Raw genomic sequence first — 27,172 nt, forward strand, 5'->3', positions numbered from 1 at the left:
GGATCTTGAATACCACCATCAAATCTCCTCTCAGCCTTTTCTCCAAGAAAGACAGCCCCAACCTCTCCAGTCTATCCTCATAGCTACAATTCTTCATCATGGGAATCATTCTTGTGAATCTCTGTACTTCTCCAATGCTTTCACATCCTTCCTCAAGTATGGCGTCCAGAACTCCAGATGAGGCCTGACTAGTGTAGAGTAGGAAATCTGTTCCGATGATGCTACCTTCAAACAGTTCCTCTGACATGTCCTCCTTCTTCCTTAACCGAGGTTTTCCACCCACGGTCATTGACAGGGCCCTCAACCATGTCCAGCCCATCTTCCACGCATCCGCCCTCACGCCTTCTCCTCCCTCCCAGAAACATGATAGGGTCCCCCTTGTCCTCACTTATCACCCCACCAGCCTCCGCATTCAAAGGATCATCCTCCATTTCCGCCAACTCCAGCATGATGCCACCACCAAACACATCTTACCTTCACCCCCACTGTCGGCATTCCGTAGGGACCGTTCCCTCTGGGACACCCTGGTCCACTCCTCCAACACCCCCTACTCCCCAACCCCCACCTATGGCACCACCCCATGCCCACGCAAAAGATGTAACACCTGCCCCTTCACTTCCTCTCTCCTCACCGTCCAAGGGCCCAAATACTCCTTTCAAGTGAAGCAACATTTCAGTTGCATTTCCTCCAATTTAGTCTACTGCATTCGTTGCTCCCATTGCGGTCTCCTCTACATTGGAGAGACCAAACGCAAACTGGGCGATCGCTTTGCAGAACACCTGCGGTCTGTCCGCAAGAATGACCCAAACCTCCCTGTCGCTTGCCATTTCAACACTCCATCTTGCTCTCTTGCCCACATGTCTGTCCTTGGCTTGCTGCATTGTTCCAGTGAAGCCCAACGCAAACTGGAGGAACACCACCTCATCTTCCGACTAGGCACTTTACAGCCTTCCGGACTGAATATTGAATTCAACAACTTTAGGTCTTGACCTCCCTCCTCCATCCCCACCCCCCTTCTGTTTCTTCCCCCTTCCACCCCCCTTCTGTTTCTTCCCCCTTGTTTTTTTTCCAATAAATTATATAGATTTTTCTTTTTCCCTCCTATTTCCATTATTTTTAAATATTTTTAAATCTTTTATGCTCCCCCCACCCCCACTAGAGCTATACCTTGAGTGCCCTACCATCTATTCTTAATTAGCACATTCGTTTAGATACTATCACCAATTTTGACACCTATGTGTTCTTTTGTTCTGCCGTCTGTGACATCTTTTGATGATCTGCTTCTATCACTGCTTTTGCCTACAACCACCCCCCCCCCCCGGCCCCTCGCCCAAACCAGCTTATATTTCAACCCTCCCTGGGATTCACCTAGTTCTGTTGAAGGGTCATGAGGACTCGAAACGTCAACTCTTTTCTTCTCCGCCGATGCTGCCAGACCTGCTGAGTTTTTCCAGGTAATTCTGTTTTTGTTTTAGAGTAGGAAAGGTTGTGTTCAAAATTATAAATCGTTTTGATCGAATAAGGAGAAATGCTCCAGTGGCAGAAGGGTCAGTAAGCAGAGGACACAGATTCAAGATGGCAAGATAATCAGAACCAACATGAGGAAACTTTTAAAAAAAAGATCGTGTTGTTGTGATCCAGAATCCATTGGCTAAAAGGGTGATGAAATCAGATTGAATAGTAATATTCAGAGAACCGAATAAATGCTTGAAGGGAAAGAATGCGAGCTCAGGAGAAAAAAAGAACAGAAAGTGAGTGGGATATCTCTGAAGTATAATGGATCAAATGTGGTGCTTAAATTTTGTGAACCATTAGAACCAGAATATGTGCTGGAACTGGAATAAGATCACTAAGGTACCAAGTTGGATATGTCAAACTTAGACATCATGTAATAGCAGATACCAAATTCAGCTGAATCACCAAACAAATTCAACATTGGTATTCTCTCAGCTGGAGTCGCAAACTCTGGCTCCTCTCATCCAGCAGCACATTAAAATTAGTTTTAGCAGGAGAATTGTACCCTAATCACTGATGACATTCTAATGCAAATAACACAGTCTTCACAGTTTCAACAGACCCAAAATTCCCTCGGATCTTACGAACTGTCAAATGAGGTTCCTTTACCACTGGCCAATAATCAGTGAGCGGGAGAAGAGCACAGTTGACGTTTCAAGTCCTCATGACCCTTCAACAGAACTAAAACTGTGCTCTTCTCCAGCTCATCCGCAGTTTTTTTGTTTTTATCTCTTCTCCACCGATGCTGCCAGACCTGCTGAGTTTTTCCAGGTATTTTTGTTTTGGATTTCCAGCTTCCGCAGTTCTTTGCTTTTAAACAGTGAGCTGGTTTAATGGACAATAGTATTTGCATAATGGCGTATACGGAACCAAAGGGCTCTCAATTCGCAGGTTCGCTTTAATTTTTCCTTTATTTTGGTTCCCTTGCAGATACACGTCTGGCATACAAATAGAAAAATTATAAATATATGAACAAATATTTTGACACCTACCTTTATGCCAACTGTAACATCAGTAAGAATGCTACAAGAGCAAGAAAAAAAAACGTTATTGTCAGAATTTCGTCCCACACGGTGTGACTCGTTCAACTGAAGGCCAACATCCCCAGTTCCTACTTAGTTAATACAAAACGGTGCTGCATGAAGTATCGGGCTATAAAGTTTTTTTTATTGTTTATTGTGGCTTTTCTAAAGCAGAATTGCTGACTGCACAATCTGGCTCTCTGCCATTGCTGAAAGACCCGTCTCCATATGCCTGGCGCCCTCTCAATATCACCTCCCCATCCCCCATATTTATTAACTCTTTATCCGATGGCCTGGGTTCGGCATTGATGAAATAAATTAAAAGGGGGTGGTGTGGGGTGGGAAGGGAAGGAAAAGGCCAGCTCATCCGAAGAAGGGCATGATACGTTGTAATTGATTAAAGCTAATTTATTTATTGAACACAGGGGAGGGAGGAAAACCATCGCCAGTTACAAAGGGGTTTATCTCCAATGTCTGGCCTTCGATTGAGTCGGTAGCCGGGGTGGCGGAGGTGGTCTAGGGAGCTCGGCCCTGCCCGGCCGAACGAACAATGCGCTGGATGGTCACAGCCGAGCGGCCACCACTTGACTTCTTTTCGGGCTTATTTCTTTGCTTCTCTCAACCCCCCACCCCCCCAATCCAAAGCCAGCAGAGACTGAGGCGGGGGGGGGGAATAAGCCTTTTCCGGCCCAGGAGGCTATAAACACGGAGGTCCGCCTTCAATTCCCGCCAGTCCAACTCACACGAGACGCCGCGACACACACACATTTATATCGATATAAAACATCGTGCTCGCCCGGAATTGAGAGGGCCCATACGAATCGCCCTGACCCTGAGTAGCAGATTAACTATATCTAATCAACGTCCCGCAGCTATGCGGGAATTTTTTCATGCATTTTTTTCTCTGATGTTTAACGGTACTTACCCGTCCATTGCCGGATTACCAGAGGTTTAGGAAGCAACTGCCGCCGACAGTGAACACACAAAATGGCGCCGCGTGTCGTTTGCTTTCCTTCCCTTCCCCCACCTCCCCCGGCTACGGAAATGGCCGAGTGCCTCCCCCTCGGTCTCCGGAAATCACCGAGTGCCTCCCCCTCGGTCTCCGGAAATCACCGAGTGCCTCCCCCTCGGTCTCCGGAAATCACCGAGTGCCTCCCCCCGCGGTCTCCGGAAATCACCGAGTGCCTCCCCACCTCGGTCTCCAGAAATGGCCGAGTGCGGCCGAACCGTCATTTGCCAATTAGCGCCGCGGACAGGCTATGACGAACCTTCCAGACCGGGGTGGGACCATGGAGAGCAAGTGGAGCCGTCAGGTGAGACGTTAAACTGACAAAATGAGAAGATTTCACGCAGCTATTTTCTTTCAAGAAGGATGGAGAAAGCCCTTTTCCCGCCTCCCTCCTCTGCTCCTTCATTCTATGTCTCGGCCAATATTCATCCCTCAACCAACACACTTAAAAATATTAAAAATGTGATGAAATTTATACTGTTAAAGGGGGTGGAGCAGGTGAAGCCGGAGAGAAGGCCAGCGATAGGTGGAGGCAAAGGAGAGATTGACAAAGATGTCATGAACAAAAGGACAAAGGAGTGTTAAAGGCAGTGGTACTGGCTAAAGTGGGTACTGATGGTGGCATTAAGGTGATAAAGCAATAATAGGACAAAGGTAAGCACTCTGGAAAGTGACAGAAGGCCCTAGTGGGGGTGGGGTGAGAAGACGGTGGTGGAATAAAGATAGAAAATTAGGATAAAAGGTTGGGATAAAACAATGAATAAAAATGAAAATAAATAAAAATGTGGATAAAAATTTAAAAATTAAAATGAATATTGAAAAAAGGGGAGAGGATGGAGGAGAGAGTTCATGGTCTGAAGTTGTTGAACTCAGCGTTAAGTCAGGAAGGCTATAAAGTGCCTAATCGGAAGATGAGGTGCTGTTCCTTCAGTTTGCGTTGGGCTTCACTGGAACATTGCAGCAGGCCAAGGGCAGACCAAAGGTGTTTCGCAAAGCAGTCACCCAGTCTGCGTTTGGTCTCTCGAATGTAGAGGAGACCACATTGGGAGCAGTGAATGCAGAAGACCAAATTGAAGAAGGTGCAAGTAAAGTGCTGCTTCACCTGAAAGGAATGTTTGGGCCCTTGGATGGTGAGCAGGAGGAGGTAAAGGGGCAGGCATTGCACCTTCTGCGATTGCATGGGAAGGTTCCGTGGGAGGAGGATGAGGTGTTGGGGATGATGGAGTAGTGAACCAGGGTGTCCTGGAGGGAATGGTCCCTAAGGACGGTGGGGGGGTGGGTGGGGCTGGGGGTGGAGGGGAGGTGGTGAAGGGAAGATGTATTTGGTGGTGGCATCATGCTGGAGTTGGCGGAAATGGCGGAGGATGATCCTGTTAATGCAGAGGCTGGTGGGGTGAAAAGTGAGGGCAAGGGGGACACTATCTTGGTTCTGGAAGGGAGAGGAGGGCGTGAGGGCAGAGGCACGGGAGATGGGTCGGACACGGTTTGGGACCTGTCAATTACCGTGGGTGGGAAACCTCGATTAAGGAAGAAGGATGATGTCAGAAGCGCTATTTTGGGAAATGGCATCATCAGAACAGATGCAACGGAGGGGAAGGAACTGACAGAATGGGATGGAGTCCTTGGAGGAAGCAGGGTGTAAGGAGCTGTAGCCAATGTAGCTGTGGGAGTTGGTGGGCTTGTCATGAATATTGGTGGACTGTCTATCACCAGAAAGAGACAGAGAGGTCAAGGAAGGGAAGAGAAGTGTCAGAGATGGACCATGTGAAGGTGATAGAGGGGTGAAAATTGGAAGTAAAATTGATAAAAAAAAAAATTTCCAGCTCCAGATGAGAGCATGAAGCGGCACCGAAACAGTCATCAATGTACCAGAGAAAGAGTTGTAGGAGGGGGCCTGAGTAGGACTGGAACAAGGAATGTTCCACATACCCCATAAAGACACAGACATAACTGGGGCCCATGCAAGTACCCATAGCCATACCTTTTATTTGGAGTAAGTGAGACAAGTTTAAGGAGAAATTGTTCAGTGAGAGAACAAGTTCAGTCAGATGGAGGAGAGTGGTGGTGGATGGGGATTATTTGGGCCTCTGTTCAAGGAAGAAGCAGAGAGGCCTCAGTCCATCCTGGTGGGGGATGGAGATGTAGAGGGATTGGCCGTCAATGGTAAAGAGGGGGCAGCTAGGGCCAAGGAACTGGAAATTGTTGATATGATGTAGGGCATTAGAGGAATCACGGATGTAAGTGAGAAGAGACTGGACAAGGGGAGAGAGAATGGATTCAAGATAGGAAGAAGTGAGTTCCATGGGGCAGGAACAGGTTGACATGCTTGGTCTACTGGGACACTCCTGTTTATGGATTTTGGGGAGGAGGTAGAAGCGGAATGTCCGGGGTTGAGAGACTATGAGGTTGGAAGCTGTGGAGGGAAGATCTCCAGAGGAGATGAAGTCAGTGACCGTCCTGGAAACAATGGCTTGATGTTCAGTTTTGGAGTTAGGGTCCAGGGGGAGGTAGGAGGAAGTGACTGAGAGTTGACACTCAGCCTTTGCGAGGTAGAGGTCAGTACGCCAGACAACAACAGCACCAATCTTGTTGATAACAAAGTCAGGGTTGGACCTGAGGGAATCGGAGTGCGACAAGTTCAGAAGGAGACAGGTTAGAGTGGATGAGAGAGCAGAGAGATTGAGATGGCCAATGTCACACCAACAGTTCTCAATAAAAAGATCAAGAGCAGGGAAGAGGCCAGAGGGAGGGGTACAGGTGAAGGGAGAGTACTGGAGGCAGAAGAAAGGATCCGTTGAACGGGGGTGGACTCCTGCCCAAAGAAGTGAGCATGGAGATGAAGGCTGCGGAAGAACAGCATCATGCTGAGCCCGGAATTCATTGAGGTGAGGGCGTAAGGGTATGAAACTGAGTCCTTTGCTAAGTACTGAGCGTTGGGCATCAGAGAGGGGAAGGTCAGAGGGTATATTGAATACACGGCAAAGAAGATGGGATGGGGTCAGAAGAAAGGGAATGGCTGGAGGGGCGTTGGTATCAATGAATTGTTGGAGCTTCCGTTCTTCTCTAAAGGAAGAGACAAACTTTCTTGTTAAGGCTTCAGATGAGACAAAGAATGAAATGAAACTGGAGACAAGGACAGCTTTGAGATAGGGTGTGTCGGTGCTGTTGGAGGGTGGAGTCGAGTGTGCAACCCTGCCCCTTTATCTCCCTCTCCACGGTCCAAGGGCCCAAACACTCCTTTCAGGTGAAGCAACGCTTCACTTGCACCTCCTTCAATTTAGTCTACTGCATTCACTGCTCTAAATGCGATCTCCTCTACAATGGAGAGACCAAATGCCAACTGGGTGACCGCTTTGCGCAACACCTTCGGTCTGTCCGCAAGCATGACTCAGACCTTCCTGCCGCTTGCCATTTCAACACACCATCATGCTCTCATGCCCACATGTCCGTCCTTGGCCTGCTGCAATGTTCCAATGAAGCCCAATGCAAACTGGAGAAACAGCACCTCATCTTCTGATTAGGCACTTTACAGTCTCCCAGACTTAACATTGAGTTCAACAATTTCAGATCATGAACACTCTCCTCCATCCTCACCCCTTTTGTATCCCTTTTTTCAATATTCATTTTCACTTTTCAATCTTTATTTTTTATCCACTTATTTTTATTTTTTCATTTTTCATTTTTTTATGCATTGTTTTATCCCCACCTATTTTCTATCTTTTATCCACCACCGCCCCCTCCCCTCACACCACCTCCATTAAGGCCATCTGTCACTTGCTCATGTTGTTCTTTCCAGAGAGCTTACCGCTTGTCCTGCTATTATCAAATTCTGCTTTCTTACCTTAATGCCACCATCAGCACCCACTTTAGCCAGTATCACTACCATTAACACCCCTTTGTCCTTTTGTTCATGCCATCTTTGTCAATCTCTCCTTTGCCTCCACCTATTGTTTGCCTTCTATCCAGCTTCACCTGCTCCACCCCCCCTTAAGCAGTCTAAATTTCATCACATTTTTATTTCTCTTTAGTTCTGAAGAAGAGTCATATGGAGTCGAAACGTTAACTCTGTCTTTCTCTCCACAGATGCTGTTAGACCTGTTGAGTTTTTCCAGCATTTTCTGTTTTTGTTTCAGATTTCCAGCATCCATAGTATTTTGCTTTTATAAAAAAATGATTATTCTCATTACTGTTTGTGTGGGAACTTGTTACGTGTAAATTGGCTACCAGGTTTCCTTAATTGCAGCAACGATCAAGCTTTTAAAAAATACTTCTGGCAGCATTTGTGAAGAGAGAAACAGGGTTAACCTTTTAGGTCCGTGACTCTTGGTCAGAGTAGTTCTGGGCAAGGGTCATGGACCTGAAACCTTAGCTGTTTCTCAAGCCATTGATGCTACCAGACCTGCTGAGAATTTATTTCAGTTTTCTGAGATCTGTAGTTTCACTCTTCCATAGTACTTCATTGGCTGTATAGTACTTTGGGGCTCCCTGTGGTGGCAAAAGGCACTATATAAATGCAAGACTTTTTTTGTCGACAGGTATTAAAGCACCCAGTAACTGCAGGGAGGTACAAGATGGGCTCAAACACTCCTTTCTGCAGCACTTCACTTGTACCTCCTTCAATTTGGACTACTGCATCTGCTGCTCCCAATGTGGTTTCCTCCAGATCAGGGAAACCAAATGCAGACTGGGCGACCGCTTTACATAACACCTCCAGTCTGTCCGCAAGCATGACCCAGACCTCCCTGTCACTTGCCATTTCAACACTCCACCCTGCTGTCATGCCCACATGTCCGTCCTTGGCCAGCTGCAATGTTCCAGTGAAGCCCAACGTAAACTGGAGGAAAAGCACCTCATCTTCCGATTAGGCACCTTACAGCCTTTTGGACTTAACATTGAGTTCAACAACTTCAGACCATAAACTGTCTCTTCCATCCTAACCCCCTTTTGTACCCCGCTTCTACATTAATTTTTACTTTTTATCGGCTTGTTTTATTTTTATTTATTTATCTGTAGTTCTATCCCCTTTTCAAAATCCCATTTTCTATCTTTTTTTTTCCTCACCATTGTCCCCTCCCCCACCCCATTCCCTACAGGGCCATCTGTCACTTATTCCATTTTGTTCTTTCGCACAATGCAACCCTTGTTCTGTTATAATCACATTCTGCTTTCTTACCTTTACACCACGATTAGCACCTTTTTTAGCACTAACCACTACCATTAACAATCCCTTCGTCCTTTAGTTAATTACATCCTTGTCAATCCCTCCTTTGTCCCCACCTATCACTGGCCTTCTATCCAGCTCCATCTGCCCCACCTCGCTTAAACAGCATAAATTTCATCACATTTTCACTTCTCTTCAGCTCTGAAGTAGGGTCATATGGACTCGAAACTTTAACTTTGTTTTTCTCCCTCCACAGATGCTGTCAGACCTGAGTTTTTCCAGCATTTTCTGTTTTGGTACAAGAAAGGTTTGTCCGGCTGCATAATTTTGGTACCCAAATTATGGACCATTACCATGCAGTATCCACTGTATTTGTATATTATGCCTTTAACACAGATAAAACATAATGGGCATACCTCATCTCAATGAATTTTGGGCTCAGCACGATGCTGAACTCTTCTTCTGCCGCCTTCGTCTCCGTGCTCACTTCTTTGGGCAGGAGTCCTCTCCCCATTCAATGGATCCTTTTACCCATCTCCAATATTCTCCCTCCACCTGGACCCCTCCCTCTGGATTCTTACTTGCTCTTGATCTTTTCATTGAGAACTGTCGGCGTGGCATCAGATGTCTCAATTTCTCTGCTCTTCTCACTTCTCTAACCTGTCTCTCTCAACTTGTTGCACTCCGTTCTCTCAGGTCCAACCCTGACATTGTCATCAAAGCTGCTGACAAAGGTGGTGCTGTTGTCTGGCGCACTGACATCTACCTCGCAGAGGCTGAGCGTCAACTCGCAGACACTTCCTCCTACCTCCCCATGACCCCAACACTCAACATCAAGTCATCATTTCCGGGACTATTACTGACCTCATCTTCTCTGGAGATCTTCCTTCCACAGCTTCCAACTTCATAGTCTCCCAACCTCAGAGCTTCTACCTCCTACCCAAAATCCACAAACAGGACTGTCCCAGCAGACCAATCGTGTCAGTCTGTTCCTGCCCCACTGAACTCATTTCTTGCTGTCTTGATCCATTCTCTCTCCCCTTGTCCAGTCCCTTCCCATGGTGAAGAGGAGGCAGTTGGGGCCAGGGAACTGATATGATGTAGGGTGTCCTTCCGGGACACCCTGGTCCACTCCTCCATCACCCCCTACACCTCAATCCCCTCCCACGGCACCTTCCCATGCAACCGTAGAAGGTGCAACATCTGCCCTCTCCTCAACGTCCAAGGGCCCAAACACTCCTTTCAAGTGAAGCATGATTCCTCTGACACCCTACATCATATCAAAAATTTCCAGTTCCCTGGCCCCAACTGCCTCCTCTTCACCATGGATGTCCAATCCCTCTACACCTCCATCCCTACAGGGATGGCCTGATGGCTCTTCGTTTCTCGAACAGAGGCCCGAACAATCCTCATCCACCACTACTCTCCTCAGTCTGGCTGGACTTGTTCTCACACTGAACAATTTCTCCTTCAACTCCTCTCACTTCCACCAAATAAAAGGTGTAGAGATGGGTACCCGCATGGGACCCAGTTATGCCTGTCTCTTTATGGTGTATGTGGAGCATTCCTTGTTCCAGTCCTACTCCGACCCCCTCCCACAACTCTTTCTCTGCTACATCGATGATTGCTTCAGTGTTGCTTCATGCTCTCGTCTGGACCTGGAAAAATTTATTAATTTTGCTTCCAATTTTCAACCCTCCAGCATTTTCGCATGGTCCATCTCTGACACTTCCCTCCCCTTCCTTGACCTCTCTGTCTCAATTTCTGGTGATAGAATGTCCACCAATATTCATTACAAGCTTACCGACTCCCACAGCTCCTCACACCCCGCTTCCTATAAGGACTCCATCCCATTCTCTCAGTTTCTTCACCTCTGTCGCATCTGTTCTGATGATGCCACTTTCAAAAACAGTTCCTCTGACATGTCTTCCTTCTTCCTTAACCGAGGTTTTCCACCCACAGTGATTGACAGGACCCTCAACCGTGTCTGGCCCATCTCCCAAGCACCCGCGCTCACACCTTCCTCTCCCTCCCAGAACCATGATAGGGTCCCCCCTGTCCTCATCACCCCACTAGCCTCTGCATTCAAAGGATCATCCTCTGCCATTTCCGCCAACTCCAGCATGATGCCACCACCAAACACATCTCTTCACCCCCCCCTTGCAGCATTCTGCAGGGATCTTTCCCTCCGGGACACCCTGGTCCACTCCTCCATCACCCCCTACACCTCAATCCCCTCCCACGGCACCTTCCCATGCAACCGTAGAAGGTGCAACATCTGCCCTCTCCTCAACGTCCAAGGGCCCAAACACTCCTTTCAAGTGAAGCAGCATTTCAGTTGCTCTTCCCTCAATTTAGTCTACTGCATTCGCTGCTCCCAATGCGGTTTCCTCAACATTGGAGAGACCAAACGCAGACTGGGTGACCGCTTTGCAGAACACCTTCGGTCTCTCCGCAAGCGTGACTCAGACCTCCCTGTCCGTCCTTGGCCTGCTGCATTGTTCCAGTGAAGCTCAACGCAAACTCGAGGAACAGCAACTCATCTTCTGACTAGGCACTTTACAGCCTTCCAGGCTGAATATTGAGTTCAACAATTTTAGATCATGAACTGTCTCCTCCATCCCCACCCCTTTCCAATCCCCCTTTTTTCCCAATAATTTATATAGATTTTTCTTTTCCCACTTATTTCCATTATTTTTAAATGTATTTCCATCCATTGTTTTATCTCTGCCTTTTAACCTGTCTGGATCCCTTCCCTCCCACCCCACCCCCACTAGGCTATCTGTACCTTTATTATCACATTCCTTGGATAATATCACCAGCTTCAACACCTCTTTGTCCTTTTGTCTATGACATCTTTTGGTTATCTCCACCTATCACTGGCCCTCTATCCAGCTCTACCTGTCCCAGCCCCCCTTAAACCAGCTTATATTTCACTTCTTTTCTATTTTTCCTTAGTTCTGTTGAAGAGTCATACGGACTCGAAATGTTAACTGTGTTCCTCTCTGCAGATGCTGTCAGACCTGCGAGTTTTTTCCAGGTGTTTTTGTTTTGGATTTCCAGCATCCGCAGTTTTTTGCTTTTAAAACATAATGGATGCCCAGTCAGCTGGGTGAGGGAACCTGTCAGTCTTCTTCATTGTTGGGGGTCAATGAATAGCTGAGTTTGGGTAGTTTCCTAGTCTTTGCTGCAAAATTATGTAACTTTTTTTACTTGCAAGTGTTTTGTTTACCTCCGTATTCCACAGTGTGCAGAAAACGTTGTCCTCACTTCCAGGCTGAATTTTTCCAAAACTCTCCTCATCAGCTTCCTGTTATTCCAACTTATCTGAAACTCTGCCTTGTATTTCCATTCCATACAAAGCCTCAACCTCTTACCACCCCTGATCCTTTATTGCTTCCCCAATCTTCAGTGCACCAACTTCAAAATTCTCATCAAGTCTCCATCAGTAATTTTCACCACATGAGCTTCCTAATCTAATTTTAGAGCTTAACTAAAGGCCATTATTTCACCAAATGTACATGTACTCCTCGCACATTAACTTGGAAGTCATCAAATGCAACATGCTCTACATCAAAAACAGACAATGAATGCACAAGCTCATCTAGTGTCCGAAGTTCTGAAGACCTGTCAGCAGAAGAGCATGAAGTTTGTTAGCATTCAAAAACGTGCCAGCCTACCTAGTGTTTATCCATCCAAGGTACATGGGCATGTTATAAAAAAAGACCTCACACTTATTATACTGAAGCTGCATACAAAGTTCTGAACTTTACAGACTCTTTCAAAGCTTCGCGTGCAGGCCAATATTCCAGCAGGACAACTTTTTAACTGAAAATGGAACCATTGTCAAGGTGAATCAATAAAGCAAGTTTCCAAAAATACTCACCTGCATGATGCATATTCATTTACTCACATGTACGTGCACGGATGCAGAATGGGCATTTATGTGACATTGCATATCTTCAGATTTCCACATATATCGCCATTACTACTTTGTTTGTAGGACAAAGCAGACATAATCCTGGTAGATCCTTCAACTTTGAGCCCTCAAATGCTTTCAAAAAAGGCTCATATACTGAGATCTGAGAGCATAGAAGAAATGTGGAAAGATGAAGCCAGTAATCTCCCACAAACTTCAACCTAGTCAGATTCTTATTTGTTATCCTTCACAGGATGTCTTGCAGGTAGCATTCTAAAATAGTTCTATTCTTTCTATAGATGGCTCCCAAGAAACAGCTCAATTTGTTACAGAAACCAAATAAATTCCCACCTTGCAATACACTGTGTAATTCATTTCATCTCCTGTGAGAAACAGCACAAAACCATCCATGTGGGGAGACCTGGACATCAGTTTGAGATGAATAATCCAGATAGATCACAGGATTTTAATGAACACAAACTTGAGGTGACATTGGTGAATCAGGAACCAGATGGCCAGAAGAACATAACATAAGAAATAGGAGCTGGAGTAGACTCCATCAAGCCTGGTCTGACATTCAATACAACCATAGCTGATCTTCTGCCGCAACTCCACTGCCTGCTCCCCATATCCCTTGATTCCCTGAAAGACCAAAAATCTGTCTGTCTCAGCCTTAAATATATTCAGTGATGGAGCATCCATAACCATCTGGGGTGAGAATTTCAAAGATTCACAACCCTTTGAAGAAATTTAACTTCATCTCTGTTCTAAATGGTCGTCCCCTTATCCTGAGCTTATGTGTCCCGTGTTCTAGATTCTCCAGCCAGGGGAAACAACCTGTCAGTGTGTACTCTGTCAAGCCCCTTCAGAATCTTGTAAGTTTCAATGAGATCATCTCTCATACTTCTAAACTCCAGAGAGTATAGACCCAATTTAATCAGCTTCTCGTCATAGATATCTCTCTCATCCCAAGAACCAACCTAGTAAACCTTCGTTGTACTGCCTCCAATGCAAGTATGTCTCATCTTTCATCTGTCCTCATTCCGAAGGTTGGCTGAACTATGAACAATCTTTCTCCACTAATTTCTCTTCTCCACTGCCCTCACTGCCTGTCCCATGGAGAGGCCAAACACATTCTGATATTATCCATCCATGCCATCTTGGATCTTCCTTGTGTACATTTTCCAGGTGTTTTACCTTGCATTTCCTCTTTTTCCAAACACTCCTCTCCTGTTCTCATCACATGCCCAAAATATGACAGCTTCCTTGGTATCACTGCTTCAAACAAGTTCCTCTTAACACCAGCTTTCTCAAGCACCCACTCATTTGTCCACTTGACCACCCATGACACATGTAATATCCATCTGTGCCCTTTCATATCTAATGCTCTTATTCTAGCCTCCTCACTCTTGATGGCCCAGCATTCACAGTCATACATTATCACCAGCCACACAAGGACTTTCAGAAGACAAATTTTTGTTGTAATTGAGCTGCTGTGTCTACTTCATTCTCTTTTAAGTGAGTTCACAATGCCATGACCCTTCTTAAGTATGGCCTGAATTTCATTGGTAGACTCTACATCTTCCATGATGAGTGATCCAAGATAGCAGAAGATATCAACCTGCTCAAGCTGAAGGTCTTACCACCTATGCTCATCATCTGTGCCTTGTCAACATTGATGAGGAGACAGGTCAGCTTCGTCCAGTTCATTTGATCAAGATGATCCACCAACTCCTGTAGCTCCTCCATTGAGTTAGCAAGCAGAATAATGACATCAGCATACCATAGATTTGAAGCTCGCTGCCCGCCAATTGGTAACCCACCATTATATCCATTAAGTGTCTCTCTCATAACCATTTCTGCTACAGTGTTGAATAAATATGGTGAGATGACAGACACCTGTCTAATACCCTTTTTGACTCTGAACCATCCTGAGAGGCTGCCGGCAACTCTGACCCTAGCTTATTGCTTACAATGAAACTTGGCTAGCAAGCTGATTAACTGTGGTGGGTATTCCACGTCAAATATTGTCAACCAGAGTTTCTTGTATGAGACCCAATTGAATGCCACCTTAAAATCAATGAAGCACAAGTATATTGGCTGCTGATGTTCTTGGACTTTGCACATTATGATTCTAAGATTAGTGACTTGATCACTGGTACCTCTTCTATGTCAAAATCCAACTTGCTCATCAGCAACCTCACTCCCTGTCTTTTTCCAGATCCTTTTCAGGATGATCCTGAGCAAGATTTTACTAGTGTGAGACCCCCAAAGCAATTGTTCTATAATTTGAGCAGTTTCAGGTCACCTTTCTTCGGAAGAGGAATGAAAGTAGAATCACTCTAGTCCTCCAGCCAATCGCTGGTCTCCCACAGTGCCACACACATTCTACATATCCTGTCCACTACTGATTCTCCTCCCACCTTAAATAATTCTACCGGTATATTGTCTGGGCCGTGGCCTTATGGCTGGCTGGCTGATGACTGTCCAATGCAAGCATATCCTTCCTTAAATATGGAGATCAAAACTGCACATAGGTGTGGTCTCACCAAAGTTCTGTACAACTGTAGCAAGACTGTTTGATTCTTGTACTCTAATCCCCATACAATAAAGGCCAACATGCCATTTTGCCTTCCTAATTGTACCTGCATGCTCATTTTGTGTTCCTTGTAGGAGTATACCCAAGCCCTCTGAACATCAATGTTTACAACAATAACAGAATTACCTGGAAAAACTCAGCAGGTCTGGCAGCATCGGCGGACAAGAAAAGAGTTGACGTTTCGAGTCCTCATGACCCTTCAACAGAACTGATCAGTTCAGTTGAAGGGTCATGAGGACTCGAAACGTCAACTCTTTTCTTGTCCGCTGATGCTGCCAGACCTGCTGAGTTTTTCCAGGTAATTCTGTTTTTGTTTTGTTATCAATGTTTACAAGTTTAACACCTTTTAAAAAAATATTCTGTTTTTCTATTCTTAGACTAAGTGGAAAACTCCACATTTGCTTGCATTATACTCCATCTGCCACCATGTTGCCCACTTACTTAGCCTGTCTATATTGCTTCGCAGCCTCTTTGTGCCCTCCTCACAATTTGCATTCCCACTTAGCTTTGTATTTTCAGTAAACTTAGGTACATTACTCTTGGTCTCATCATCTAAGATATGAATATAGATTGTAAATAGCTGAGGCCCCAACACTGCTCCTGATGGCACTCCACTAGCCACAACCTGCCAACTTAAAAATACCCCATTTATCCCTATTTTGTGCTTCCTGTCTGTTAATCAATCCTCTATCCATGCTATTATATTACCCCCAACTCCATGAGCCCTTTTCATATGTATTAACCTTTTGTCTGGCATCTTATTGAATGCCTTTTAGAAATCCAAGTATACTACATCTACTGGTTCCCCTTTATCTACCCTACTAGTTACATCCTCAAAAAACGCTAATAAATTTGACAAAGATATTCCCTTTTGTAAAACAATATGGACTTTGTCTGACCATACAATGACTTTAAAAGTGCATTGTTAAGACTTCCTTAATAATAGACTCCAACACTTTCTCAGTGACTGATGTCAGGCTAACTGGCCTATAGTTCCATGTTTGCTCTCTCCCTCCTTTCTTGAATAATAGTTTCACATTTGCTACGTCCCAACTGCTGGGTTCATTCCAGAACCTAGGGAATTTTGGAAAATCATAACCAGTGCATCCACTACCTCCGCAACAACCTTTTTTGGAACCCTAGGATATAGGCCTGGTGGATTTGTTGGATTTTAGTTCTTTAAGTTTCTCCAGTACTTTTTCCGCTGCTGATATATTCCGTAGCCCAAGGTTACCCTCTATTTCTGGTATGTAACTTGTGTCTTCTACTGTGAAGAACAACACAACATATCTGTTAATGTTTCTGTAATTTTCTCATTCCCATAGTAATTTCTCTTTGTTTCTAAGGGACTAATGTTAACTTTAGCTACTCTCTCCTTTTTTATATACCTGTAAAAGCTCTTACACACTCTTTTATGTTCCTGGCAAGTTTAGTCTCATTCTGTTTTTCCTACCTAGCATCCTTTTTTGGATTTGCACCTCATAGGACATTCATTTAAAAAGATACCTGTGCATAAGCATTCGGTGTTGCTATATGAGAGTGTGCAAAATACCACATTGGCTCTGCAAGCATATTGGACATTTAACTGAACTGCTGTCCATGGTGGAGTGCATAGCAACTCCTATATATCTTGCAAAGGTACCATTCACAATCATGCTTTGGACTCTAAGAGTATCTCTCATAATGTTACTACAGGAATCTTGGGCTCCTATCACCAAGGGGATTTGGATAGAGAGGGCTATTTTGTAGGGCTTTACAGATCTAATTTCTGTTCAGAGCTTTGCTCCCATGCACATCAATGGACATGCTGAAGGAGAACACAGTGGCAATGGTTGAGATTGCTGTCTCCCAGGGTGCTGCCATTTTTTGCTGCAAATGTATAGGACTTTGCTGAGATCACAGTCTTCTGCCAATTCAATTCACTCCACATGATATCAAGAAACAGCTGAAGGCACTAGATAGTGCAAAGGCTATGGGCCCTGACAATATTCCAGCAATAGTACTGAAGACTTGTGCTCCAGAACTTCCCATGCCCCTGCCAAGCTGTTCCAGTATAGCTAAAGCACTGGCACCTACCCGGCTATGGGGAAAATTGGCCAGGTATGTCCTGTACACAAAAAGCAGGACATACCAGCCCAGCCAATTACCGCCCCATTAGCCTACTCTCGATTATCAGTAAAATAACGGAAGGGGTCATCAACAGTGCTATCAAGTGGCACTTGCTTAGCAATAACCTGATCATTGATGCCCATTTTGGGTTCTGCCAGGGCCACTGAACTCTTGACCTGAAATACAGCCTTGATTCAAACATGGACAAAAGAGCTGAATTCCCGAGGTAAGGCAAGAGTGACTGCCCTTGACATTAAGGCCGCATTTGAACAAGTATAGCATCAAGGAGCCCTAGCAAACCTGGAGTCAATGGGAATCGGGGGAAAACTCTCCACTGGTTGGAGCCATACCTTGCACAAAGGGAGATGGTTGTGGTTGTTGGAGGTCAGTCTTCTCAGCTGCAAGACATCACTGCAAGGGAAGGCGGTTGCATAGTGGTATTGTCACTGATTAGTATTCAAGACACCCAGTGTAATGCTCTGGGGACCTGGGTTTGAATCCCACCATGGCAGATGGTGAAATTCAAAGTCAATAAAAATCTGGAATTAAATGTTTGACGATGACCATGAAACTATTGCCCATTGTCTTAAAAACTCATCTGGTTCACCAATGCCCTTTAGGGGAGGAAATCTGCTGTCCTTACCTGGTCAGGCCTACATGTGACTTCAGACCCACAGCAATGTAGTTGACTTAAATACCCTCTGAACAAGATGGCCAATAAATGCTGAGCCTGCGATCCCATGAACAAATCAAAAAAACACCCTCAGGGTAGTGTCCTTGGCCCAACCATCAATGACCTTCCTTCCATCATAAGGTCAGAAGCGGGGATGTTTACTGATGATTGTACAATGTTCAGCACCATTCATGACTCCTCAGATACTGAAGCAGTCCATGTCCAAATATAGCAAGACCCGGACAATATCCAGGCTTGGGCTGACAAGTGGCAAGTAACATTTGCGTCACACAAGTGCCAGGCAATGACCATCTCCAACAAGAGAGAATCTAACCATCACCCCTTGATGTTCAAAGGCATTACCATCACTGAATCCCCTACTACTAACACCCTGGGTGTTACCATTGACCAGAAATTGAACTGGACCAGCCATATAAATATTGTGGTTACAAGATCAGGTCAGAGGCTCTGAATCCTTGCGACGTGTAACTCACCTCCTGACTCCCCAAAGCCTGTCCACCATCTACAAGGCACAAGTCATGAGTGTGATGGAATATTCCTCACTTGCCTGGATGAGTGCAGCTCCCATAACACTCAAGAAGCTTGACACCATCTAGGACAAAGCAGCCCACTTGATTGGCACCACTTCCATAAAAATTCACTCCCTCCACCACCGATGCACCGTAGCAGCAGTGTGTACTGCAGGAATTCACCAAGGCTCCTTAGACAGCTCCTTCCAAACTCACAACCACTACCATCTAGAAGGACAAGAGCAGCAGATAGATGGGAACCTGGAAGTTTCCCTCCAAGTCACTCATCGTCCTGACTTGGAAATATATCGCCGTTCCTTCACTGTTGCTGGGTCAAAATCCTGGAACTCCCTTCTTAACAGCACTGTGGGTGTACCTACATCACATGGACTGCAGTAGTTCAAGCAGCTCACCACCACCTTCTCAAGGGCAACTAGGGATGGGCAGGAAATGCTGGCCCAGCCAGCAAAACCCACATCACATGAATGAATAAAAAAAAATCTGGCGTACTGCGTACAATTTTGGTCTCCTTATTTAAGAAAGGATATAAATGCATTAAGAGCAGTTTAGAGAAGGTGCACTTGACTGATAACTGGGATGGGGGTTATCTTATGAGGAAAGGCTGAACAGGCTGGGCCTAACTGTTGGAGTTTAGAAGAATGAGAAGTTATCTTATTGAGATATAAAAGATCCTGAGGGGACTTGACTAGGCGGATACTAAAGGATGTTCCCCTTTGTGGGAGAGACTAGAACTAGGGGGTACAGTTTAAAAGTAAGGGGTCTCCCACTTAAGATTGAGATAAGGAGAATTTTTTTCCCTCAGAGGGTCATTAGTCTTTGGAACTCTCTTCCCCTGAGAGCGGTGGAGGCAGGGTAGATAGATTCTTGACTAACAAGGGACTTGAAGGATTTTGGGGTATGCGGGAATGTGGAGCTGAGTTCACAGTCAGATCACCCATGAACTTATTGAATAGTGGAGCAGGCTTGAGGGTCCAAATGGCCTAGTCCTGCTCCTGATTCATATGGTCATGCAACACTCTGTTCAAGTTACAGTGGACATGCCAGCTCTCCATCCCAGGAGCAGATGTAGCACAGGCACTTGTAGGTTAACTTATGACCCACAAAGGCACAAGACACCTCAATACCAAGAAGCTTTCACTGTGCGTCAGCCTCCAGGTACTTTACTTACCCTTCCCACTAGAAGGGACATCAACGAAGTTTTAAAAAACACATAATACCTAGGGGAATTATGGGATGAAACACAGTAATACATGCCCTCATTACTTTTAAGGTATTAAATTTGGTTGCACTTATTTCATTGGTCTCCAGGCTTTTTTTCTCTAATGATGCAGAGTTAACACTAGATCCGATGATGGTCATCCAAAGTAATTCAGTTAGCATATAATTAAATGTAGGAAAGCTGCGTTGATCTGCTGCATTGTGCATTTGTTTCCAGGACTTATTCCATTGGGTAGCTCTGAAACTTAAATGAAGTTTTCATCTATGAATGCCAATGTGTGCATTTTGCTAACTACTAAGTGTTTCAATTCAGATATCTTCTGAGCCGTTGTCAGAAATCTGCTGTGTACTTGACCCTCTTCCTTCTGCACTTATTTCATGGTTCGGATGTACAGATAGCAAACATGTGCAGTGTGCAACAAAGATTACCTTGGAGAAACTGGTCAGGTTTTTCTGCTATATGTCCCATCATTTGGCCAAGCATTTGAAGGACTTCTTCAAGTTGCATATGGCATATGTTTAGCAATTGTCTTTATAGCAATAAGTGTCTCATTGTATCTTTGCTCAGCAAATATTCTTGGCTGTTGTCATGGTATTTGGCTTAAGAGTCTTGGTGATTTTAACATAACCTGGCAGGTGGATGGCTGTTTTACACCCTGCCCAATTTTGCTCTTTATTGATTTCAGTGGAGTATAAAATGGGTGGTTGACCCAAACCTGCCCGTTTCTCACCAGACACATTAGATTTTAATTACATGCTTGATCTCTGAGGAACCATCTTGAGTCCCTATTACTCAGCAGCATTGTATTATTACTTGGATGGATAAATGTGTAGAACAGACTGAAACTTATAGCAAAGCCTGCGTAATGTAGAGAAGTCCTTCATACTTAGGCTTAAAATATCCACAATTTTTGACAACAAATTGTGTTTGTGTTTATAAACATTATTTAGTTATTTGTAGTATAAGTCTTATTATTGCAAGCGTCATAATTGCTGCATCTTTATTCCAACAGGAAACTTAAAAACCTAATTTTAACTTGGAATGAGAATTGGGCAGCCGGGACCAAGGCAAACATCAAACTTGGGGGCGATTTTAACTCCCAGGCCTCATCAGCATGGCCTCCCTGTTCATTTGTTGGCTGAAACTGATGGGAAGCAGGAGGAGGGAAGCGACAGAACCTAAAGAATGGTCCCTTGCACATGGGTAAGTTGTGGAAAGTGGATTTTAGGAGAGGCTTACAATAATGAAAGGAGTGGAACGTGTGGCAGTTAAGATTTAAACTTAGCTCTTGGGCCTACTTTGGCCCTCAACTCTTCATATTGCTAGCATCACCGGGAGGCAAAGCGACAGTGCCCTCCCATTTGGATCACTGGTTAAAATAGCAGTCAATGACCAGTTGCATCATTGGAGCCCAATCTGCATATTTCAAGAATGACCTTCTTGGTTTCAGTTGGGTATCCTTGAGAACGTTTATGAAAGGGAAATCATGAAAGGGATTCATGAAAGGGATTTACGAAAGGGAAATCATGTTTAACGAATGTGGTTGGAGTTTTTTGAGGAAGTAACTAGCAGAACAGATAAAGGGGAGCTGGTGGATGTGTATAATTACATTTTCAGAAAGCTTTTGATAAGGTCCCACACAAGAGGTTAGTAAGCAAAATTTGAGCATGTGGGCTTTGCGGGTAATATACTGGCATGGATTGAGAACTGGCTAATGGACAGAAAACAGGTTAGGAATAAATGGGCCATTTTCAGGTTGGTGGGATGTGACTAGTGGGTAAGGATCAGTGCTTAGGCCCCAACTATTCACAATCTATATCAGTAATTTGGATGCAGGGATTAAATGTAATATTTCCAAGTTTGCAGATGACATAAAAGTAGGCGGAAGTGTAAGGAGGATGTAAAGAAGCTTCAAGGGGATTTGGAGAGGCTAAGTGAAAATTTGGCAGATGGAATACGATGTGGAGAAATGTGAAGTTATCCACTTCGGTAGGAAAAACAGAAATACAGAGTATTTCTTAAATGGTGAGAGGCTGGCAAGTGTTGAACTTCAAAGGGACTTGGGTGTTCTTGTTTATAAGTCACTGAAAGCTAACTTGCAGGTTAAGAAGGCAATCAAGAAGGCAAATGGTATGTTGGCCTTTATTGCAAGAGGATTTGAGTATAGGAATAAAGTTGTCTTACTGTAATTATATAGAGCTTTGGTGAGATCTCACCTGGAGTAGTGTGTGCAGTTTTGGTCTTCTTACCTAGAAGAAAATATACACTTGCCATAGAGGGAATGCAACAAAGGTTCAGCAAACTAATCCCTGGGATGGAGGGATTGTCTTATGGGGAAAGATTAAATAGACTGGGCCTTTATTCTCTGGAGTTTAGAAGAATGAGAGGTTTTCTCGAACATACAAAATTCTTACAGGGCTCGAAAGGATAGATGCAGGAAGGATGTTTCTCTTGGCTGAGGGGTCTGGAACTAAGAGACACAATCTCAGAATAAGGGGCTGGCCATTTAGGACTGAGATGAGGAGGAATTTCTTCACTCAGAGGATGGTGAATCTTTGGAATTCTCTGTCTCAGAGGTCTGTGGAGGCTCAGTCATTGAGTAAGTTCGAGACTGAGATCAATCGATTTCTACATGTTATAAGCATCGAGGGATACAGGGATCATGCAGGAAAATGGTGTTGAGCTGGAAGATCAGTCATGACCTCATTGAATGGTAAAGCAGGCTCGAAAGGCTGAATGGCTTATTCCTGCCCCTATTTCTTATGTAACAGGTCATGATTGAAGATTGTGGGAAGGAAGAAAGGGCAGTTATGTCTTCCAGACAATTTTAACTGCCCATGTTGTTTCTGCTGAATGAACAAAGTTAAAATCACTCCTCTAGTTTCCGCTGTAACATTTGGATAAATATATACTGCAGTGAACGCAGCAGATCCACTGGCAACATAGACTGATGTGATTGTCATTTGATTAATTACTTCCTCATATGGCCTGCTAAATACACTGACCTGGTTTATTCCTTAGTTATCTACATATTTTACATAAAACCAATAACTACAACTCATTGGAAACCTTCAGCATGATGGAGCATCAATATACCAACACTAGAGGATGCTTTCTACAGTGAATTCTCTGAAGTATTCAGCAGTATAGGTAAGCTGAAGGGCATTTCTATGCAGATTGTGAATGCCACATTGACAACAATTTCCTTATGCATATGCGGTTGACAAAAGCGTTCACTGATCAGAAGCTCTGCTACTCCATATTTGACAAACCACAGCCTAAACTTTCAGAATCTAGCACTGGTTTCTAAAGGCAAGTTTTACTGCATGATTGATAACTATCTCTTTGATCTAATAATCCTGATGCCTACAGCATGACGCCCTGATCCAAATGCTGCGACAAGTCATTATTCAGAGGGAGTTGAGGATTTTATTAATCCTAAAGCTCAACATTCTATACTTATATACTCACTCAAGCTGAAACCAAACAAGCTAAACAGAACAATCATCACCTCCTCACATTCAAGGAAGGAGACCCCTTCATACCTCAAAGACTATATTGTTTAAAAAGTTTCATAATGTTTCAGAAGCTCTGGTTATTTGTGTAAAGCAAAAATGTTCGGAGACAACTTCATTCAAAGATATAAGTTCAATATATATGCTGATGATACCCTGCACTACTTCATCACCACCTCTCTCGACCTCTCCATTGCCTTTATCAGACTGCTTCATAGAAATGCACAAGATGGAAGGAGGCCATTCAACCCATCCTGTCTGCATAGCCAACAAGTAGCCATCCAGCCTAATCCAACTTTCCAGCTCTTAGTCTATAGCCTTGTGGTTAAGGCACTTCAAGTGCATAAGCAAATACTTTCTAAATGTTTTGAGGGTTTCTGTCTCTACCACCCTTTCAGGCAGTGAGTTTCAGATCCCACCACCCTCTGGGTGAAAAAATTGAGCTTGCTCATGGCTTCAGCCACCTAGATCCTAAGATCTAGAATTCTGTCAGTGAACATTTCCACCTCTCTACCTTTCTCCTCCTTTTCGAAGGTACTTGAGGAAACTTTTAGCCACCCATCCTAATATATCCTCCTTTGGCTTGGTGAGACTTTTTATCTGATTGTGTTCCTATGAAATGCCTTGGGATATTTTACTACTCCAAAGGTGGTATGCAAATGCAATTTGCTGTTTTCATAATAATGTTAGTATAACTGTTTTTAAACAGTTTGCTAGGAAATCTTGGATCTCCATTGCCCCAGACTTCCCCTCCCTCCATGGATTGCGATCGCTTCCTGAATCCACCACTCCACCGCCCACTCTGCTGTCACTTATTTGACTGCCAGGAACTGTTCTTGTGGGTCACTGGCAATGGCCTGCTGTTGCCAGAATTTTTGCCACTGCCTGCCAAGTTTGAATGGGTATTAGGACCTGGATATAGAAATGAGCCCTAGGACTTAAATTTCCTCAAGGCATCACCCATATGAACTTGTCTTGTCCCCTCACACACAAGAATCCCACTTAACAATAAAATGAAGCAGAAATTAGACACCAATTTACCTTCTATTTAGACACAATATTCAGGAAACTACTGTTGACAACATTAAGTGGGTGTTTTCTTACAATATTACTCTGTCTACTGTTTTAACAGAGTTATTAAAACATTTATTTTAAACTCAGCAACAAATTTTCTGCTGTTCATTAAGGGAAAACTGCATGCTACATCACTTCCTCAGGGACCTGATACCATCTTTCACTCTCCCAGTTGAATGTGTCATTACATGTTAACTGTTTTTAATTTTCTAACATTGATAGTGTCAGAAATGTTACGGTATAGACCAAAAATGTTTTTGAAAATTTAAACATGATAACGTCATCATGAATTCTGGAAAGATAAAAATTACAAAGAAACCAAGCTGAATAAAGAGTTTCCATTATTTTTCATGCAAGAAAGATTTATGTTCTTATTGAGCATTGGCATGAAACTAAATCAATAGTTGTTTTGGTTTACAGCTTATTTACTATCAATACTTTTATTTTTACAAGAGAGTGTTTTACATATACTCATGCATCTTTCTGAGTTACGATTCTCTTAAAGACGAAGTGTTCAGGTCTATAATTGATAGTAACTTTTTAACCACAAGAGGCATGTGGCATGACTTAAAGTACTTTTGTCTTCACCCTGTCATAACCTGTAGACAAGAGGGGGAGTTCAGCATAGCTATATAAATGAAACTTGATGGCCATGAGTATGTCAGTGTTGTCAGTATAGTACAACTGCTGTATGATGCAGTTGGACCATTTGAAACTATCCCAGAGATCATGAAGTTAACCTATATTACTACTGAAATTTTACAGAACCTATGAAATATTTAAGAAGAAGGAATTTTGCATAGCATTGTTCCAGCGCTCATCCAGTTCTTTGCTGCCACATCATATGGTAGGTTTGGGTGACTATCAGTCTTCAGCCCATTTTATAAATACTTATCCTACCATCCTCCATTACAGAATCGAACTGTTTCTCAAAACTACTTCAGTATCCTAGTCTCAACCACCCGAGCAATCCATTCAACTTGTTCATCACTCTTTGGCCAGGATTTTCTGGCCTTGATACTGGTGGGCATCATTGTGGGTGGGACGAGAGAATTTGGAGAGCCATTGACGTTCAACTGCTCTCCAAATTTTCCCATCCCACCCGTGACGATGCCCACCAGTGTTGGGGCTGGAAGATCCAAGAAATACTTCTTGATACCTCTCTTAAACTTGGCCTTCAGAATCCCAAAGTCTTGTCCTAACATCCTGAAGTTTACTTCATCTAATGCACTAAATAGCTCAGCTCTGAAAATCCACGGAATTACTCCGCTGGCTCAAATGCCAGGGAGCGTCTGCCTGTGATCTCTACTCTTGATTTGACCAAAGTATCGAGGTTGAGCTAGAAAGATTTTTGATTTACAAGGGAGTCAAAGGTTCCAGGGGACAGTGGAGTTAATGCCACAGTCAAATGAGCCATGATCTTATTGAATAGTGGAGCAGGCTCAAGGAGACAAACAGCTGACTCCTGCTCCTATTTCTCATATTCTTATTTTTATCTGGGGTCAGAAAAATTCACCTCACCAACATATATTCAGCATGTGCCTATGCCGCTATGGCATATCTGCCCACAGGAGGTTGCAGCTTCTGATACCTTCAGCACAATTATAATTGCTGTTCATGGTGGTCCCTTTAGAAAGGAGTTGGTGTAACTGAAACATAGGCAATTTTTCTACCTTTATGTCCACTGCTGAAAGTGCCAGTGCATTAACATGTTCTCCGTGAAATGAGGCTGACAAACAGATTGAAGGTATGAGAGAGAGGAAGAGGATGCAAAAGCAGAAGCAGCTACACTGATGGTCTCAAACTCAGATGCAAAGAAATCCATCAGCACCCTATAGGTGAGAGCAGAGGAAGAAGGAGAAAGCGTTTTATGAAGATAGTTAGTCATGGAGAATAGCAACCTTGTATCGTCTTTGGCTTTTAGAATGATTCTGGAGGAGTAAAGGGAAGCAATAGGCCTATCTGGAGATGAATGAATGCAACAGGTACTATTGAGTTTTGGATCAAATGCATTTAAGGGGAGCTACAAAAGTGTATGAGGGAGAAAGGAAGGTTCATATGGAAACTAAAAACCAGCATAGACCTATTGGGCTTATTGGCTTGATTCTGTGCTGTAAAATGCTGTGTAAGTAGCACAAAGTGACAATAAATAAAGGTTTACTCAGCAAAAGCACAATTACAGTTGTGTGGTTACAAACTCTGTAAGGAACAGATAGGTGGATATAAAGTTAAATATAGAACAGGTCAGAGGTTATAAAGATAAATATAGAGCAGTTAGGAGATTGTAAACAAATATAGAGCAAGTAGAAGGTTTTCTCGGCAGTTTAAAGGGTTGTGTAGTTTCCATGATGTGACAGCTACATGGCCTGTGGAAGGAAATGGCTTGACAGAACAAATGACCTTTTCTCATTTCATGGCTTTTCTTCATGCTCCTAAATTTATGCCCCATAATGATTTGATCTACCAGCTGGAACTAGATAGCTGAACAAATAAGAACTAGAAGGCAGCATTGCAGAAGCATGAATTCTAAAAAAAAGAAATGTAACAACTATTCAGTTTGGACGAGCAATCAAAATATTTGCAAAGAAAGAAAAGAATGCTACTAATCTGCTGGTTAAGTACATACTTGCTTTCACTAATAAAGAGCTCATTCTGTGTTGTTCCTACTTTATCCCCTCACACTGGAAAGACAACAGATGATACCAATATGAGAGTGGTGTCAAGCGGATGTGAGATTATAAGATAATTGCTGTGTGCAGTTAATGAATCATAAAAAAATTAAACATTTTACACATTAAGTATACAC

General features: G+C 43.8%; 1 protein-coding gene and 1 long non-coding RNA gene across 4 annotated transcripts in view; one reads left to right on the top strand and one right to left on the bottom strand.

Annotated features, from left to right (window-relative positions):
- ptbp2a (polypyrimidine tract binding protein 2a) overlaps positions 1–3,566 on the bottom strand; it is an 81,974-nt gene extending 78,408 nt beyond the window's left edge. For all 3 annotated transcript variants that reach the window (XM_041207933.1, XM_041207932.1, XM_041207931.1), the window contains exons 1-2: positions 3,463–3,566; positions 2,508–2,538 (exon numbers count right to left, since the gene is read on the bottom strand). In XM_041207933.1, the coding sequence (XP_041063867.1) occupies positions 2,508–2,538; positions 3,463–3,470 (39 nt within the window). In that variant the 5' untranslated portion in view covers positions 3,471–3,566. The remainder of the gene's footprint in view (positions 1–2,507; positions 2,539–3,462) is intronic.
- Positions 3,567–3,715: 149 nt separating this feature from the next.
- Positions 3,716–22,927, top strand: LOC121288836. Its single transcript, XR_005945461.1, has 3 exons — positions 3,716–3,850; positions 20,790–20,980; positions 22,799–22,927. It is a non-coding gene; the product is annotated as an uncharacterized LOC121288836 (long non-coding RNA).
- The last annotated feature ends 4,245 nt before the right edge of the window (positions 22,928–27,172 follow it).

This window comes from Carcharodon carcharias, chromosome 16 (assembly GCF_017639515.1).
Source record: "Carcharodon carcharias isolate sCarCar2 chromosome 16, sCarCar2.pri, whole genome shotgun sequence".
In the NCBI taxonomy this organism is placed as follows: domain Eukaryota; kingdom Metazoa; phylum Chordata; class Chondrichthyes; order Lamniformes; family Lamnidae; genus Carcharodon; species Carcharodon carcharias.